Consider the following 18,684-nt stretch of genomic DNA (forward strand, 5'->3'; position numbering starts at 1 on the left):
ATTTACATGGCTGTCCATTTTAAGTAATTCTGAGCAGCTCACCAAACAATAAAACCAAACAATAAAACAATCATAAATCCGTAAAGACAGCGAAGTAATAAAACAAACAGAATAAAACTGAATGCTGATTCTGTGGAGGCTTCCCTTTCTTCTTCTCTTATGAAAATCACAGATGATTAGGCCACCTACACAATCTCAGAGAGTCGTGGGCTTGGCTACAAATCAATGACAAACATCTGTCCAAGAGTGATGACAAGATTTTAGATTGGAGAAATAATTATAGAAGGTACAGCATATCAAAAGCAAGAAATATGACCTGCTAGATCTAACTGAACTTCAGTACCCAGCCTGGTTCAACTGTCATGGACTTGCCAGCTTGGGTGGCAGGACATTGTAGCAATATTTATTCTGGGGCATATATGTTTCTTACACCCAATAAGATTAATTTACTTACAGTGACCATAGGTTCCTTTTTAATAAAGGACAATCCTTCATTTCAGAAAGCTGCCTGTTAGGTTTATTTTTCAAAATGGCTAGACATTGATATCTGAACACAGATCTTTTTAACTAATCTAGCTGAAATGTAAATATATATATTGCTAGTCTATGTATGATATGCCATATGCCAAATACATTTTTGAAAAACTCACTTTTGCCCTTCATTCATACAAGGGAAACCAGTTAATGTGCAGTCTCATGTGAAAAAAAATGGAGATTGAATTTTCTTTTTAAAATAAAATTACATATACTATTAGATTTTACACATTTTATTAGAAAATGCATTTCTATAAAGCTCTTCTGAGTTTTCCTCCTGAATTTTCCTTTATAAAGCAAAGTTATACGCATTTAACATTTATTTATCCTTATGAACCTCTTTCAGATTTAGCCCTTTTTCAATGAAGTAAGAAAAATAACTTGGTTAAAGTGACACAATATAAACAAAAAACTGAGGTAATAGTTATAGACTGCTGATATCCAAAATTTCTGCATCTTTTTTTTTTCTTTTCTTAACTTGGGTTACTGAAATGAAGAAAAACATGAAAGAAAATAGTGTGGTTGGTTTGGTTAGTTCATAATTGAGTGCATGAAAATGAATCCAGAAAATGAATTCATTCAGTAAGCAAATTATATTCAACACAAATTAAGTTAACTATCATTCTGAGCTGAAACTGAGAAGTAATTTCAATTCCATGAGATACATTATTCTTAATTTATTAAAGCACAACATAATCCCTCTAATGGCAGCACTTAGCTGATCTTAGTTGACCTTGGAAAGCTAACCAGAGTCAGATTTATCTAAGAGTAAAGTCGAACTTGAATGTACTACTTTTTGCTTTCTGGACTTTGAAAAAAACAAAGCTGATCTCCAAAATATGGAGTGTATTCATTCCACTTATAGGCAAAAAGAATGATGAAACATAACCTGCAGACCTAGACCCATGTGGGTCGCACCAAACCCTTGAAGGAAGCTCAAGAGACTAAATTCAAATTGTATTTTTAATGCAAAACAACCAGAAAATGAGACATTTTTGCAGTACTTAATCCATTTAAATTGTAATTAGGTTTGTTTTTAAATCACAGGTAATCTTTGTTCATATTCCACCACTGTTTTGGCTTAGCATTTCCACTTCTTGGAGCACATTGTACTGCATTCCCCCCTCGGGGTGTCTGCAGTGGGATCAAAATAATCAAAATGGAAGCCACAACACACAACTGAAGTCTTACCCCTTTTTAACATATTCACTGTTTGACCTGCCAAAAGCCAAGTCCAGGTGTGTGTCCCTGGCCTACAAAAACTTTATTGAAGAAAATATTTGTGGCTCAGGGTTCAAATGAGGGATCCTTGGTGCTCTCTGAGCTTGGTTGCTTTCTTGCAGACTTTTGATTATCCAACTTGGTAACATCATCAGTGCTCTCATGTCACAAGTTGTTGTGCCCCCATAAACTTGAAATAGATGGTGCTGTGTTTATTAATGATGTATATCTGGTTGCCAAGGGTTACAAGAGGCTTCTGGCTACTAAAATTCCAAGCAGGAGAATGGGCCAGTGCACAAGTCACTCCATGAAGAAAGGAGAGCTAGAAGAATATCAGGTAAGAGACATTCATTCTTCAACTCCAACCATTAGTTCTCATCATTATTCATGCCTTGTCAAAGGCAGACATGTAGAACAGTGACCTCCAATCTTTCAGGTACAAGGGAGCGATTCTGTGGGGGGAAAATTTCCATGGAGCAGGAGGGCATGGTTTCGCACATTACCTAGATCCCACACATGTGCAGATGAAGCTTCATTCATTTGTGCCACCCAGTTCATGACAGGCCATGGACTGGTACCAGTTTGCAGCCCAGCAGTTGGGGACCCCTGATATAGAACACAAAATCATATTCAGCTAAGTGGTGTCATGTCATCTTGACAAAAACCCAGAACCTATTCCATATCCAACCAGTAAGAAGCCATAACTAGCTATGATGTGATTGAAATGTCTGCCTCACTTGTATGTTCAACTATAGTATCGGTAGGCTGATGGAATTATGATTTCTCCAGAATAAACGAAAATGAGGCCCAGATAAATTAAGGCAGACATGGGCAACTGGTTGACCCAGAACTTGTTCCCATTTTCTCCCTGCTTCAAGTTTTTGGGAAGCTGAAGGCCACAATGCCATTGATTGAGTAGGATCATCAAGATAGATAGGTCACAGAATATCACGTTTTGAGGCTTATGTAATGCTTTGTTTTCAACTACAAGGAAAGTATCTCTTTGTTTTTCAGTAGCCTGGTTTCTGGAAAGTCTGGGGAAATAAAGGAACATATGCAGTCCATTGTCTGCAAGTTGCCCATCCTACAGTTAGGGATACTCAAATCTTTCATGCAGCCTACTGAACAGGATCCTATTCCTCCCTTTCAGGAGGTCACATGACTCTGAATATGAGTAACTGAGGAACAACAGGGTAACAAGAATATTGCTATAATGCTATGCTCCTGGGCTTCGCAGACATTCCCAGATAATTAAACAGGATGCTGCAATAGGTAGGCTTTTTATTAATGCAGTTTAAATCTTCTGAGATCTATCCGGAACAGGGAGATTGTGTTCAGTCCTCCATCTTTATAGCAGAATGCTTGTTTTGTTTCTCTTGGCACATTGAAGAGACTCTCCTAAAGCCACACAACTATTCTCTTACCTCTCTGATAAATTCCACACATTTTATGAAAACATTATTTTAACTTTCCTAGGATATCAGAAATAATGGCCAAGGAAAGCTTTTCAAATTTATCTTATGTATTCCTATATGCAAAACCACGTGATTTCTGCCAACATTGGCTGATAGGACAAATGTATGGTTGTGTTTGCATTCATTTGTGTGTGTGTTTAAAAGAAGCAGGTAGGTTCTCTCTGTCCCTCTATTGTCTGTCCCATCACACTGGCAATGAAAATAAGGATGGCTCATTTTGTAGTATGACATCTTTGTCATTTCCTGCAGGTGTTGACATTTCTCACCAAAGGAGAAATACTTCGGTAAGTTGATCTTTAATTTATTTCATATAGTCTGAGTCTTGCTATAAGTAAAGAAGACCAATCCAGATCATAACAACAGTGGGTGCAAGAAGCTGACATTAGTATTCTAATTTAAACTGGATGCCCAGTTTTTGTTCTAGGGTTTAAAAAAAAGTGGCGAAGTCATAGATGCTAAGGATATCTTTAAAATAAAAGCAGTTTTGCCCTGGGTTAGTGATTTGAGTCATCAAGTGTAGGGTTATATGGCCCCTGTTTAATGAGAAATAAGAAACTCTTGATCTCACAGTAGATAGAACTTGGAATCATGCTTTGCTTTTCTGGTTTGCCAGGGGGTTGCAAAAATTGCAGCCAATTAGCCATGAAGTTACTAGAGGATTATTGGTGTGAAATGTTTGGTCTTTTGTTGTTTGTTTTGAGGAGGGCTTTCAAAGTGTGAAATCAATCCCTTAAACTATTGCAAAACTAGTCATTAATTTTGACCTTCAGGTGCTGAAAACATAATATTGATATTTTGGCTACATCCCGAGGGAGTGGGGAGGTAGGCAAATACATCTATCATACATAATTCTTGCATGGTGTTAAGTTGCTTGAATTTTAGGAGCTATAATTGCCTTTCATAGTTACCTATGAAGATCCAGTCCATTAACCATCCAAGGGTTATTTACACTCTCAAAGTGTTGATGAAAGCAAGTAGCTCAATTTGAAGCCATATACTAGTTAGCACACAGGTTTAGTTCTCAGGCAGAGGATTTGCCCAGCTTGAACTAATCTGTGATATAATTGAGGGTCATGGTGTCAACAGAGGGCTTTCTAACAAGTAGACTGATCCAGTAAATTAGGACCTTGGCAAAATTTTCTTAGTTCCGAGATAAGTAACAGCTTATTCAAAACAAACAAACAAAAGCATTTGATGGAATTCCAGCAAATGAAGTCAGGATAGTCTTATTCCAGAGCAAAAACAGTGTTGTTAGAAGACTGTTTCTAAGTAATTTGAAATCAGAGGTTCTTGTTTAATTGGGAAGCTAATATTTTTTACCTTAGAATTTTTTTCCTGATGACAATATGTACCAGGAGGTTTTCCAAGTAATGTTTGTACTACTTACAAAATATTTGCCATTGTCTTTTTCCTAAAATTGAGAGAACACAAATGGTCCAAAGTAACTTAATTTGATAGCATGTATTGGATTTTATGGTTACAATGAAATTATTCAGTTAATAAAGTGGAGGTTTGAAAAAACCAGCTTTTCTGGTTAGTTACTTCCTATTTCCCCTTCTAAAACTACAAAAGAGAAAAAAAATCTGTTTTGAAATATTCATGAGCTAGCATCAGTAAATGCCTGAGCAAACTCCGAAATAAGAAACTTATTTGAGTTCAGCGGATTTGGTAGCTTTCATATCTTGCTTCAGGTATTGGTTTTACTTCTTCATGTTTCACCAAGACACCCAGATCCTTTGCAAATGCATTGTTATCCGTCATTGGTCTCCTGCATTTTACACTCATGTTTTTAATTAGTCCTACCCAAATATGGTACTTGTATTTGTCCTTCTGAAATCCCTGTTGTTGGCCTTTGCCTGTTCTTTTAAGTGTTCTAATATATTCCTGAATCTTGGTATTGTTCTTTAAGAGATTTGATAAATTAATAATTTTATTTTTATTTTATTTTAATTCCATTTATATCCCGCCCTTCTCCGAAGACTCAGGGCGGCTTACAATCAGTTTTTGTAACTATTTATCTAAGTGGCTTATAAATATGTTCAACATTACCCCTTCCTTCTACCTTGATGTGGAGCCATTGATAAACACTCAATGGGTATGGTTTGTTAAACCAATTCTGCATCCATATAGCAGTAGTATAATTAAGGTCATGTTTTGTGATCCTCTTTACAAGGCTCTTAAGAGAGACTTTGTTAAATTCTTTGGAAGAGTTAAAGTTATTACAGAATCCAAAAGGTACTTATAAGAACTATCTTTGCAATCAGTTGCTTGCTTTTGATATTCTTCTCTTTTCCCAGGCTAGATCCTTCACTAGGAAGGAGTGAATAAAACTCTAATTATTCCCCCAGCTCCTTCAGTCTCCTGGCCTGTTCTAATATCTTTCAGCATCTTTGAATCTGTAACTATCTATATTATTTGATCCCAGGTGGATCAGTAGATATTTGTCAAAGGGCTTAAATAATCTTTGGAGCTTTTTTATTACATCTTCAATATGTGCCCAGGAAGGGAACATACTTCTCTTGATCTGGAAGTAATGGAGTAGGAAAAATGGTGCAGCAGTAGATAAAATTTAATCCCTACACTATTAATAAAAGCAGTATGTCAATGTTCTTATTAGCAGAAGCAGCATAAAAAGTGTTATTCATTAGTGACAGAACCAGCAACACAGAGCTAGCAGAATTTATTTCTTTTTCCTTGTTTATATCAACAATCTGTGCCATCCAGAATCAGTGTGTTATGAGGTGGGGTAACAGAAAGGGAGAAAACTTTCAAAAAAGTGTTAAATCTTTTTTTTTAAAAAAGTAGAGCTCATTCAAAAGGAGCATTAAACATGTGTATATAAAAATGGCCCCATGAATCCAATAAGTACTTTGGTCAAGCATCATGAGGCAAAGTATTACATGGCCCCTACACACAAACAGATACACACACACACACAAATAGCAGGCAAGAATATAAAGATCTAGCAATGGTTAATAGAAGGAAAGTTGAAGAAAGAGACAGAGGGGTTAATTATGGCTGCACAAGACCAAACCTTAAGAACAAATGCATACAAAACTAGAATTTAGAAGACAGCAGCAGATAGCAAATGTCATCTCCACAAAGAAGCTGAAGAAACCTAGTTAGCTGCTGTAAGAAGATCGCACAGACTGGTTATAAACAACAGCATGACAAAGCAATAACAATAGTGCATTGGAATACCTACAAGAAATACCACTTGCCTGAAAAGAAGAATTGGTGGGAAAACAAAATAGACAGATTAATAAAAAAATGAAGAAGTGTTCTGGGACAAGCGTTTGCCACATAATATCTCAGACTTAACAATTGTCAATAAGAAAGACAAAAATGTCTGTATAGTGGACATGACAGTATGTGGAGACAACAGAATAGAAGAGAAGGAACTGGGGGGGGGATTCAAACAATAGCATTTCCCTATCCCAGGTCCTTAGAAAAGACTCTGTAACTGGATAAAATGGTCAAATCTAATATAAACATCTGGCTGACTGTACAACCATAATTAAAACAGTAATAGATTCCCGGTGAGGCACTACCTTGATGTGGCTGAGGACTTGTGTGCTCAAGGATGAGAGAGCTATGCCAAGGTTCAGTCATACCGGACAGGTCTCATTAGAGGATAATAGTATAATAGTGGTCTGGAAACCCTGGATAGTTTTGGCAGAAAATTAATGATAATGAATCACACCCTTCATCCAGCCAGTGATGTTGACAGTTTCTCTTTACCAAGGAGCATAATGGGTGTGGAATGTTGCAAGTACCCCAATCAGTTAAAGAAGAAGAAGGGACATTGGAAGAATATCTGAAGAACAGTGAAGAAGATGCGTTAAAGGCAGTACACCAGGAAGCCTTATTGAATACCAGTGAGACCAAACTAGCCTGTGAGAAAGATCAGATGAAGAACAGAAGATAAACATGACGAGGCAATGTATTACATGGCAAGCAGACACAAACACAATTAGCAGGCAAAGCTAGTTTTTAAAAATATTTTCTTAAGTCATACCTTTGGTTCACTGTTTCTTCTTTTTTCATCCTCTGTGTAACTGCTTATTGTCAAAACAATTACGCAAAGGGCATGAATGAATGTCTGTGATTTAGTCCTGTTGTTTTATTTGGAGCTTTGATGGTTTCAAATTGTTAGGTAATGTGGTGGATTTTAATATGTTAAATATTCATGTAATTGCTGTTTTAGTTTGATGTTTTTATAAGTAGCCTGAGTGGGGGCGGGAGGCTTTACAAAGCCTTGTGAAAGGAGTTCAGAATTTAAAAATTATAAAATCAACATGCAAAATACAGTTTATGGCAACCTTGACAGCTAAGGACTGCATCAGCCCACCAACTGTTTTCTTCCATTTGCAGCATCCATGAAACGTTTTGTAGTTCATGCCCCCAAGGAAAAGATTACAGGAAAGAAAAACTCACAGCAGAGCAAGTGTGTAGCTGGCCACAGCTGAAGGTAAGCCTGGACATTTGCCAGTAAAAAAGAAGACTCTATGGACAGTATTCTCTGAATGAGAAGTTAAATTGTTTCTCAGCATAAGGTGAAGGAGAGAGATGATGGGTAACTTTCCCTGCTGCCCATACAAACCAGATGCTTGATAAATTGTTCTTTTCCTTCTGTTGCCTAGAAAATATCTACCAGTCAACCCCCTTTTTCTAACAGAAGCATTTCTTTTCACCACTGAGCTGTGGGGGTGCAGTGATTAGAATGCAGCACTGCAGGCAAATTCTGCCCACAGCCAGGAGTTTGATCCTGACCAGCTCAAGGCTGACTCAGACTTCTATCTTCCAAAGTCAGTAAAATGAGGACTCAGGTTGTTGGGGGCAATACACCGACACTGTAAACCCCTCAAGGTATACTGTAAAGCACTAAGAAGCATTATGTAAGTCTAAGCGCTATTGCTATTTACTGAACTGTACAGTTCGTGGAATCAACTTATGAATGAGGAACATTGTTGTATATTCTTTCATAGCCATTAAAGAAGCACTTAGCCTTCCTAGATGCTAGTGTTTGTTACTGTACATACTATTCTTGGATACCTTTTCACAGCAAACTGAAAAGAAGCTCAGTTTGGCATTATGGAGGCATATACTATATGTCACACAATAATCCATATGATCTCCTATTAGCTCAAATAAGCATGGGCTGTGTGATGACAGATGATAGGACTTACAGTCCAAAATTAACCTATCAGAATTAACCTATCACATTTATACAGTAGTACAAGAAGAATAAAGCTGCAGACACTCTATTCAGCAATTCAGTTTATGCTACAGGTAATCTTCAACTTAATGGCCACAACTCATACCAGAATTTTGGCTGTAAGTTTTGATCATTAAGTGATTGCCTTTGCTAGTTTCCTGGCCAGAAAGCTAGCGAAGGCAATCTTCCTCAAGTCTAGAGAAGCAATCTTTCTCAAGGCTATTCAGAAACAAGGAAATCAGCTAGCAGACTTCCAGTTCCTGGCTAGTCTTGAGAAAGACTGTAAGTGATAACTTTCTAACTATGCTTCGCATGGGTTGGGTGTGCCTGTCAGCAGCTGCAGGGAAAGAGAAGGGTAAGTGGACCTAGATGTGGTGGGGCAGGGAGAAAGCTCAGGCCTCTTGGAAATGTGGAGAGGGAGGGGAGAGAAAAGACCATGTTAGGGAGGGGGAGAAGTTGCAACCGCTCCCACAGTTATTAGGGTAGGTGCTCACCCAAGCACCCAAATTTTGATCATGTGACTGCAGGAATATTGCAAGGTCAGAACTTCTGGCATGGGTCGCAAGTCCCTTTGTTCAGCAGTTGCTAACTGTTGTTAAGTCAAGAACTATCTGTATTCACAGTTGGGGAATAGATTCTTCTTTCCCTCTTCTTTTTGTTATTTTATGAACTCCTTACATGATAACGTCATCTGAAACACAGCTTTAGGAATGAACTGGACATAGTGGATCAATACTAAACTTAATTCCCCATGGCAAAGCATGTGCATATTAATTCCATTTACATTCAGCTCTAGTTTGTTTCCATCAAAATATTATGTCTTCTTCCTTCAACGCAATTAAAATGGTGTTTCCCCAGGCTCAAAACTACTTATATTCCTTTCACATTGATCCATGTACAAGAAGAATATCTTCATCCACATTGCAGATAAAAGGCCCATTAAAACAACACTTCCCCCACCATTGTTAGTTTAACTAAAGACCAAACCTAGGTTGTTTTGTCATCTGACGCCATGTATCAGTGTTCTCCTGATAATATTGCAATCTCAACATTTGCAGCTTACAATCCAATTTTATCAAGGACAGTCCTTGATTTTTTTAAAATGAGAAGTTATTTGGGGTGCTTTTGGAATTATATTTCTGATTACTTTGTGAATGCATTGTGTCACCAGTGCACACATACAGCTTAATGAGTCCACATGAACACTAAAAGGTCCTATGCACTGTTCACACCTTGCCATTTCACACATCACGGATGCTGAGGGATATTTTGAACTTGATAACACATTGTAGAACATTTATATTTTTGCAGCATATTTTCCACTAAAGAGCATTAATTTTGTTGGCTTTTTAAAGCACAGAGAGAAAGCTTGTATAGCAAAGGAATACAGCAGCAGGTAACAGAACTGAAATACAGATTCAGTTCATACCTCCTATTTAATGCAGGAAATCTAAAGCTTGATAATCTTAACAAATGGCTGTCTAATCCCTGATAAAAACCTTGCCTCCAGTGCAAATGGAGATGTATATCTTGGAGATAGGCAGAATATGAGACTATAAACTTGTCCTACTTTCATCGGTAAAGTGTCAGAGAAAGATGGCACTGTCCTTAGATACTTGTACCTTTAACAGCCCATAAACTCTCCTGGCCTTGGAAACAGCTTCAAAAAAGAAAGAAAGAAAGAAAGAAAGAAAGAAAGAAAGAAAGAAAGAAAGAAAGAAAGAAAGAAAGAAAGAAAGAAAGAAAGAAAGAAAGAAAGAAAGAGAAAGAAAGAAAGAGAGAGAGAGAGAGAGAGAAAGAAAGAAAGAAAAAAAGAGAGAGAGAAAGAAAGAAAGATGAAAGAAAGAAAGAAAGAAAGAAAGAAAGAAAGAAAGAAAGAAAGAAAGAAAGAAAGAAAGAAAGAAAGAAAGAAAGAGAAAGGCTATAATGGAACATTGATTGATTGACTGATTAGTTGTGTGCCACATAATTCTTGTTGATTCTTATTAATCACATAGATTTTCTCCATGCTGATCTGTTTTTAATCTGATCTTTCAGGTCTTGCACTCAGAGCCATTCTAACTCACTCCACCCACTCCACCCACGGCCTCTTTTTCTCTTTCCTTCTACTTTTCCCAGCATTAGAATATTCTCCAAAGAGTTAGATCTTCTCACAATGTGTTCTAAATAAGATAATTTGAGCTTGGTAATTTGTGCTTCAAGTGAAACCACTGAATTGACTGATGGAACAATTTAGCAGTTAAATTAAGTAGTAATATTATGTGTTTGACTACTCTGATGTGGGAATTCAATCATTGTGGTTAGTTAACTAGAATTTATAGCTCAGAGTTATGTGTGACCCTATGTGTGAATGTGTGCATCAGGCTCTCTTCGTCCCCATCTTTCTTAATTTTAAACTAATTTAATGATTATGCATTGTTTTCATATTGTAATGTTTTTATTGGCTTTTAATGATTGCAAGCCATTTAGAGTTGCCTCCAGGCATAAGATGAATGAATGAATGAATGAATGAATGAATGAATGAATGAATGAATGAATGAAAAACCTACCCATTCTGAGTATCATTCAAGTACCATATTTGGCTGCAAAATCTGGGCACAATGCTAAATCAGAGGCAACAGAAGGCTAATCATAGACCATAGACCCAGCTGTCCCAAAGAGTTGTTATAATTTCTTAACATCATCAATTGGCAAAGCCCTTGTTGTCTAATGTATTAGGGAAGGTTGAAGAGGGCAGTGTAGGCAACCACATAAACTCTATTATAGTGCATTACCCTTTTATTTGCTACAGGTCTTCTGACACACAGAAAATAGTGAGTGGATGTTATATTTGTCTAAATCTAAAGGAAAACTAAGATTGTGCAACAATAAAATCCTAACATCTGCTCAAATCTTGGCAAATATTTCAAAATGTGGATTTCGGTTAATTCATGTTGGAAACTCTAAAAATGAAAACAGGAAAGAATAAATCTGTGTTTTTAACCTAATGAAAAATCCCCCTGTGAAAATATAATATTTCTTCAAACTTCTTTTTTTCTTTTATTGTCTCCTATTCAAATTTCATTCATGCCATCCTCTACTGAAAACTCAGCACTTTCAATTAACTCAAAGCAACCTTCCATCTAGAAGCAAACACAAAAATAAGTTTAAAAAATACTGCAGTTTAATGTTTATTTAATTACCTTCTTCAAATATGGAACCCTGCCAGAGGACAGTTTGGATGGTGGGGAGAGAAATTGTTGTTTATGAGTGTTCCAATTTCTCTATAAGTTGGGATCCAAATTAGACTGCATAAAAATTTCTATTCCAAATCCCTTTTTTTCCTATAAAAGTTTTATTATTTTTTTTTTAAAAATACGGTCTTTAGTGCTTAGTAAACAACATGTTGTCTGGGTTCAAATATTTCATTTTAACTTCTTCAATTGTGTTCAATACTACACAATCCAGTGTTTTTTCCCTGATCCTCCTTTCTTCTTCATATTTTTTCCATTTTCCCCTCATTACATCATTACAATTTTTGATACTGTTAACGTATACAAAGTTAGATATAAGCTTCTTCATCCTATTTTACTAATATCATACAAATAACAATAATATCTATTCACAGATATATAATGTCAATTCGTTAATCAATATCCTATTTTTCGTGCACTTGTTAGGGTTTGAGTTCCCATCAGTATTTCAAATATCTTTATCAGTTATGATTTTCTCAATATTAATCACATTTATATAGCTAAAAGTTTTATTCAAATCAATCCTCCTCTTATCTTAATATTTCCCATATCAAAAAAAGAGAGAAAATGCTATCTTAATTCTAAGTCATATCTTTCATTATAAAAGTATAATTATATCTAAGGGTCATCCATTCTTTTAATCTTATTCAAACAAGTATTTAAACATATAATACCCCTCCTAAAAGGTCAAATCTTCTGTTTTTTAAATCTGATTCTCGCTTTCTTTCTTTGCCAGGTTGCTTTCCAAGCCAGGGCAATTAGATCGCCCAGGAATTTTCTTTCTATTTTTGTAAAAATTGCTTGGCATGAGGAAGACAATTTAGGTAGGGTATTTTTTTTTTGGGGGGGGGGAAATTCTGCCCATTTATATTCCTTAAACAACTCCCAGTTCCTTTCTCCCTCCATTTCTCTTTTCATTCCGTCTCCCAAGTTTTAACATTTCCCTTAACAGCTCTATATTCCCTTTTTAAAAATCTTCTTCCTTGCCATCAAACATATTTTGCAGACCTAAGGGGTAAAAGGTCTTTTGCATTTTCATTGTTATAGCTAAGTCTGGCAGTATTTTGTTTGTATATAGTCATTTATATTTCCCTTCTTTTATCTCTTCCATCTCTAACTCCATTTCCTCTGTTTTGTCTTCTGATTTCTAGATTATTTGTTCATACTTTGTAGTTGTTATCTGGGAACCTTCTAGGTGTAGATTTAATTTGGAGATTTGCTCATTTATATTGTCTAAATTGTTTTTAGTCTCATTATGATTTCTTTTTATGTCCTCTTTGCATTCAACAATGGTTTGGTGAATTAGTTGTAACATAGAATATATTTCTTTCTGAAAGGTGTTTGTTTTTTCTTGAGGCATCATTCCTGGAGATCCTCTAGTATCACCAGTAAGAGTGGATCAAAGTTTCCTCTAGTTTTCTGGTCTTTATATGTATCCTTTATAATCAAATAGATTCAAAATATAGGTTCAATTCTGAAAGCAATATTTTATAGTAATCCTTTGTCTCAAGTATCCAAAAATTGTCAATCAGGCAAGGTTGTAATCCACGATGTTCAAAGTGTTCAAAATATTCAACCTTTCTGAAAACAGCTCAAAAGTCTCTCCCAGTCAGGCATAGTCTAAGGTCAATTTTTTCTTTCTCTTCCACTAGCTCTTGAAGTTAAAAGTCCAAGCTCAATAAGTATTTATAATCCAAGGTCAGGGTGATAAGTATGTCAAAATATTTTCTTTTATTGCCAGCTGTTCTCCCAAGCTAGGAATCATCAAGCAGCCAGGATGCAAATTATAATGCTATACACAAATCCACCACTAGATGTCACTCAAATTCCATTTTCTACTCTTAAAACAAAGGAATGATTTCTTATATTTCGCCTCAGTGGTTTTTTTTTCCAAAGAGAAAGTCTTGACAGTTATCTCAGTTCTCAGATTTATCAAAACTGTAGCTTTATGTTACTTCCACTTCAATATTGTATGTTTCTGTCCCCCATAAAATTAAAACACTGCTTCCATTTACATTTGGAGGTTTTTAGCTTCTTGGGAGCCTTTCCCAGGAAATTCATTTGTAAAATAGTAAAGAAAGGATCAATATTCTCACCCAGTTCCAAACATGCTGTTTACAAAGTAGTAAGTAGTGCTTTTTTTCCTCCTTTGGTTGTCAGCAGCTAATGACCAGCCACAGGAATGTAGTCGGTCTTTTTTCTGCCGTATTGGAGGGCTTTAGTTGGATTGAATGGAAAGACGGTCATTTCTCCATGATCAACAAGGTACCCCTCCTCTTCAGCACCTCTTCGCGATGATTTTAGGCTCTTTTTATGGTCCCCAGCAGGGCAAAATCAGGTGCGGAAGGTAGAGCCCTGCCTTCCTGCATTCCTTCTCGCTGCAACACAAATGGGAAGCCCAGAAATTATTTTCCAAATCCTAATGAGCTAATATGAATTTGCATCTCATGTTGAGATCACTGTTGCAGTCTACAAGAGGTCACTGGGTTTTATTTATTAAGAGCCATGTTGGCAGAGTGGTTAGAATGCAGTATTGCAGGCTAACTCACTGCCAAGAGTTTGATCCTCACTGAAACTCAGCCTTCCATCCTTCCGAGGTTGGTAAAATGAGGACCCATATTGTTGGGGGGCAATATGCTGACTTTAAATTTTTAGAGAGTTCTAAAGCACTGTGAAATGGTATATAAGTCTAAGTGCTATTGCTATTTATTTAATATATATCCTGGTTTTCTGGTTATACAATTCCTAAGACAGCCAAATGGAAGAGGTTTTGCCCTAGTGATCTCTGTCAGATGGAAGTTCCCAGCAGGATCCAGACAAGGGCTCAGGAAGCACAGCAAACAGAGATCTAGTTTCTGGCAGGGAAAGATTCAAAGTCCAGATACCGTAGTTTCTGGCATATAAGACGACTTTTTAACCCATGAAAATCTTCTCAAAAGTCAGGGGTCGTCTTATACGCCGGGTGCTGAAACTTTAGGGACAGGGCTGGCTGGAAAACCTAGAGCGGATCTTCCATTTAGTCTGCGCAGGGAAAGCAGGACCAATTGGAGTAGAAGCTGCAGTCTGTGATTCTTTACAGGCTGGGGTCTGGGCGTCTTTCCTTCTAAAGTTGAAGAGCAACTGTAGGCAGGTGGGGAATGCAAGAGCAACTTGAAAGGCAGGTGGGGAATGCCATAGCCAGAGCAGCTGCTTAGCTCTAAGGACACATTTGACTCAGGAACTGGGCGGGCTGGCTGGAAAACCTGGAGCGGATCTCCCATTTGGTCTTTTTTTTAAAATCCCATTTATATCCCGCCCTTCTCCGAAGACTCAGGGCGGCTTACAATTTAAAGCACAAATCAATGTGCTTAGCAATAGCCTTCATTCTATGTATATGCCTGCTTATTAGAGCTTTCACCCCCCCCCCACAAGCAGCACTATTACAAAGTCAGCTTATTGCTCCCAACAATCTGAGTCCTCATTTTACCTACCTCGGAAGGATGGAAGGCTGACTCAACCTTGAGCCTGGTGGGATGAGAACCTGCAGTAATTGCAGGCAGCTGGTATTACTTAAGGCTCTGCGCAGGGAAAGCTTTAGAGTGAATTAGGAAAAGTGAAAAAGTGAATTAGGAAAATAGGAAATGGTTGCTGGAATTGGGTATGTGTAGTTTAATGAAGAGAAGGGTGAGGGGTGACATGATAGCAGTGATCCAATATATCAGGGGCTGCCACAAAGAAGAGGGAGCCAAGCTATTCTCCAAAGCACCTGAAAGCAGGACAAGAAGCAATGGATGGAAACTAGTCAAGGAGAGAAGCAACCTAGAACTAAGGAGAAACTTCCTGACAGTTAGAACAATTAACCAGTGGAACAACCTGCCTCCAGAAGTGGTGAATGCTCCAACACTGGAAGTTTTTAAGAAGAGACTGGACAGCCATTTGTCTGAAATGGTATAGGGTTTCCTGCCTTAGCAAGGGGTTGGACTAGATGACCTCCAAGGTCCCTTCCAACTCTCTTATTCTGTTAACTTTAAGAGGTATAGAATTCATGCTGGCTGGGGATTTCTGGGAGTTGAAATCCACACATCTTAAAATTATTATTATTATTATTATTATTATTATTATTATTATTATTATTATTATTATTATTACGTTTAATCCACTTGCACTGTTTTATGTTTACATGTTTGATGACAAACAGCCTTATGTTTATAAGTGACAGTTTTCCTACTAAGTACCTGCATGTCATAAGCATATGAATTAAAATTACCATATTAAAATCAAATCTGATGTTTTTTAATTTTTATTTGATGTGCGTTGGAAGAGGGGTAGTCTTATACGGCGAGTATAGCCCAAACCCTATAATTTAACAGGAAATGTAGGGGGTCGTGTTATACGCCCAGTCGTCTTATACGCCGGAAAATACGGTAATTTACTGTAGACGGAGCCCAGGGCAGAGATTTGTACAAGCAGGTTCAAAGATTCATTCATAAATAGCTTCAGATTGAAATCTAAGTAAAGTTTTAGTTTATCCTAATGCTTACCAAGATCATGGCATCTGGCCCTCTCAATTCCTGGCAAATAGATGGGGAAGAAATGGAGGTAGTGACAGATTTTATTTTCCTGGGCTCCAAGATCACCGCAGACAGGGACTGCAGCCAAGAAATTAAAAGACGCTTGCTCCTGGGAAGGAAAGCCATGGCAAATCTAGACAGCACACTAAAAAGCAGAGACATCACCCTGCCAACAAAAGTGCGTATAGTCAAGGCTATGGTCTTCCCAGTTGCAATGTATGGCTGTGAAAGTTGGACCATAAGAAAGGCTGTGTGCCAAAGAATTGAGGCCTTTGAACTATGGTGCTGGAGAAGACTCCTGCGAGTCCCTTGGACTGCAAGGCGATCAAACCAGTCAGTTCCTAGAGGAGATCAACCCTGACTGCTCTTTAGAAGGCCAGATCCTGAAGTTTAAACTCAAATACTTTGGCCACCTTATGAGAAGGAATTACTCATTGGAGAAGAGCCTAATGCTGGGAAAAATTGAGGGCAAGAGAAGAAAGGGACGACAGAGAATGATGTGGCTGGATGGAGTCATTGAAGCAGTAAGCGTGAGCCTAAATGGACTCCAGAAGATGGTAGAGGACAGGAAAGCCTGGAGGAACGTTGTCCATGGGGTTGCGATGGGTCAGACACGACTTCACAACTAACAACAACAACAATGCTTACTGTACTTAAATTGGAAGCCACAGTTCCTCTATTTTAGCAGCCATTGCTTTTGGAGAAATTGTGAAGGATAGTGCTTATGTATTTATTAGATCATAAGGAATGTCAATCTTTCATTTCACAATCCTATCTATAGTGACTTTTAATCTCCTTGGCTTCTAGCACTTCAGTTTATTTCCAAGCAAATTCATCCCAAGGAGCATTTATAGTATGGTGCTACTATCCCTGCTATGGTAAAATTCTGCCTTTGATAAAACATTGGACATTTTCCTTTCCCTGAAGAATTCATTTGCAGAAAATTGCCCACAAGCCTGGTGGAAAAGAGGTCTCTTGTGTATAGCCCCTAGCAGCAAAATTTCTTCAAATGGTAATAGATCCTTTTAGATCATGGTGTGATAGTCTGGTTCATAAACATGCTAAATCAATGGTTGGGTTTTTGCAACAAATAACACATTGGATTATTCTTTTTTTTATTGAAAAGTTTTACAATTTTAAATACAATGAACTCCCTCCTCCCCCTCCCCTCTCCCCAACCCTCCCCTCCCCCCTCCCTGACTTCCCAGAGCTGAATACAGGGTATAATGATACAAACATAAACTAAAATATGCTAACAACAAAAATAAAACATTAAGTTCTATCGGACTTTAACTCTCCATAGTCATAATATTAATAAAGTAACAAATAACTAATCATACATCATAAAAATCCACTACTTATTCAAATGCTAAATGAAACTTTTTAGTCCCATATTTATTCTGAATATATTCAATCCATCTTCTCCATTCCACAATATATCTCTGTTGCGATTGGTCTTTCAAATATGCTGAAATCTTTGCCATTTCCGCCAAGTTGGAAACTTTCAAAGTCCACTCTTCTATAGTCGGCAATTCCTCCTTCTTCCAATATTGCGCAACTAAAAGTCTTGCCGCCGTAATTAGATGCAACATCAACTTAGTGTCTATAACAGTAGTATCTGTAATAATACCCAATAAAAACAATTGCGGAGAAAACTTTATCCTTTCCTTAAATATCTTTTGCATATTCCACCAAATTTTAATCCAAAAGGCTTTAACCTTTTTACAAGTCCACCATATATGAAAATATGTTGCATCCTCACAACCACACCTCCAACATTTGGGCTGGCAGTTCGGATACATTCTTGCTAATTTTTTAGGGTCTAAGTGCCACCTATAAAACATTTTATAAAAATTCTTAAGTTTTGGGCCTGTGTAAATTTTACATTTCTAACCCAGATCTTTTCCCAAGTATCCATTGTTATAACTTTTTGAAAATTCTGGGCCCACTTTATCATACAATCTTTAACAAGTTCCGTTTCTGAATCAATTTCTATCAATGCATTATATATCCTTTTTATATGTGCTTGACCTTATTCTTGTCTTACCCAGCTATAGCATTGAATAAAAGCCTAAAATCAATCGTAATCTAATCTAATCCAATCCAATCTAATCTAAATATATTAATAATCTAGTTCCATCAAGACTCACTATTAGTCCATTGTCTTTTTGAACCTGCTGCTACAGCAATATTCCATTTTTCTTCTTCTTAACATTCCCCAAAGGGGTAGCCATAAATGAGTAAAGTGTGGAGAACAGGTGATGATTTCCACATAGCTTGTCTTCTCCTGCAGAAGTGATTCAGGCCAGCCTAAAGGAAGAAAAGCATTGGCAGTAGTAGCAAAAGGGACAATGGGCATGGGGACATGGTGCCCTGAAAAGATTTTACCAAAGACCTACCAAAGAACTCATGAACCAAGAATGGTTGTTTTTAATTAGTATGATGCATTTATT

General features: G+C 37.2%; 1 protein-coding gene across 1 annotated transcript in view; it reads left to right on the forward strand.

The window, feature by feature from the left end:
• Nucleotides 1–2,038: 2,038 nt before the first annotated feature.
• The window catches only part of CIB4 (calcium and integrin binding family member 4), a gene marked incomplete at its 5' end in the record, with an annotated part of 43,325 nt that continues 26,679 nt past the window's right edge, over nucleotides 2,039–18,684 (forward strand). Inside the window, 3 exons of the mRNA XM_081322841.1 lie at nucleotides 2,039–2,092; nucleotides 3,480–3,514; nucleotides 7,605–7,701. Coding sequence (XP_081178967.1) covers nucleotides 2,039–2,092; nucleotides 3,480–3,514; nucleotides 7,605–7,701 — 186 coding nt within the window. The remainder of the gene's footprint in view (nucleotides 2,093–3,479; nucleotides 3,515–7,604; nucleotides 7,702–18,684) is intronic.

This window comes from Vipera berus (genome assembly GCF_964194415.1).
Source record: "Vipera berus genome assembly, chromosome: 1".
Taxonomy (NCBI): domain Eukaryota; kingdom Metazoa; phylum Chordata; class Lepidosauria; order Squamata; family Viperidae; genus Vipera; species Vipera berus.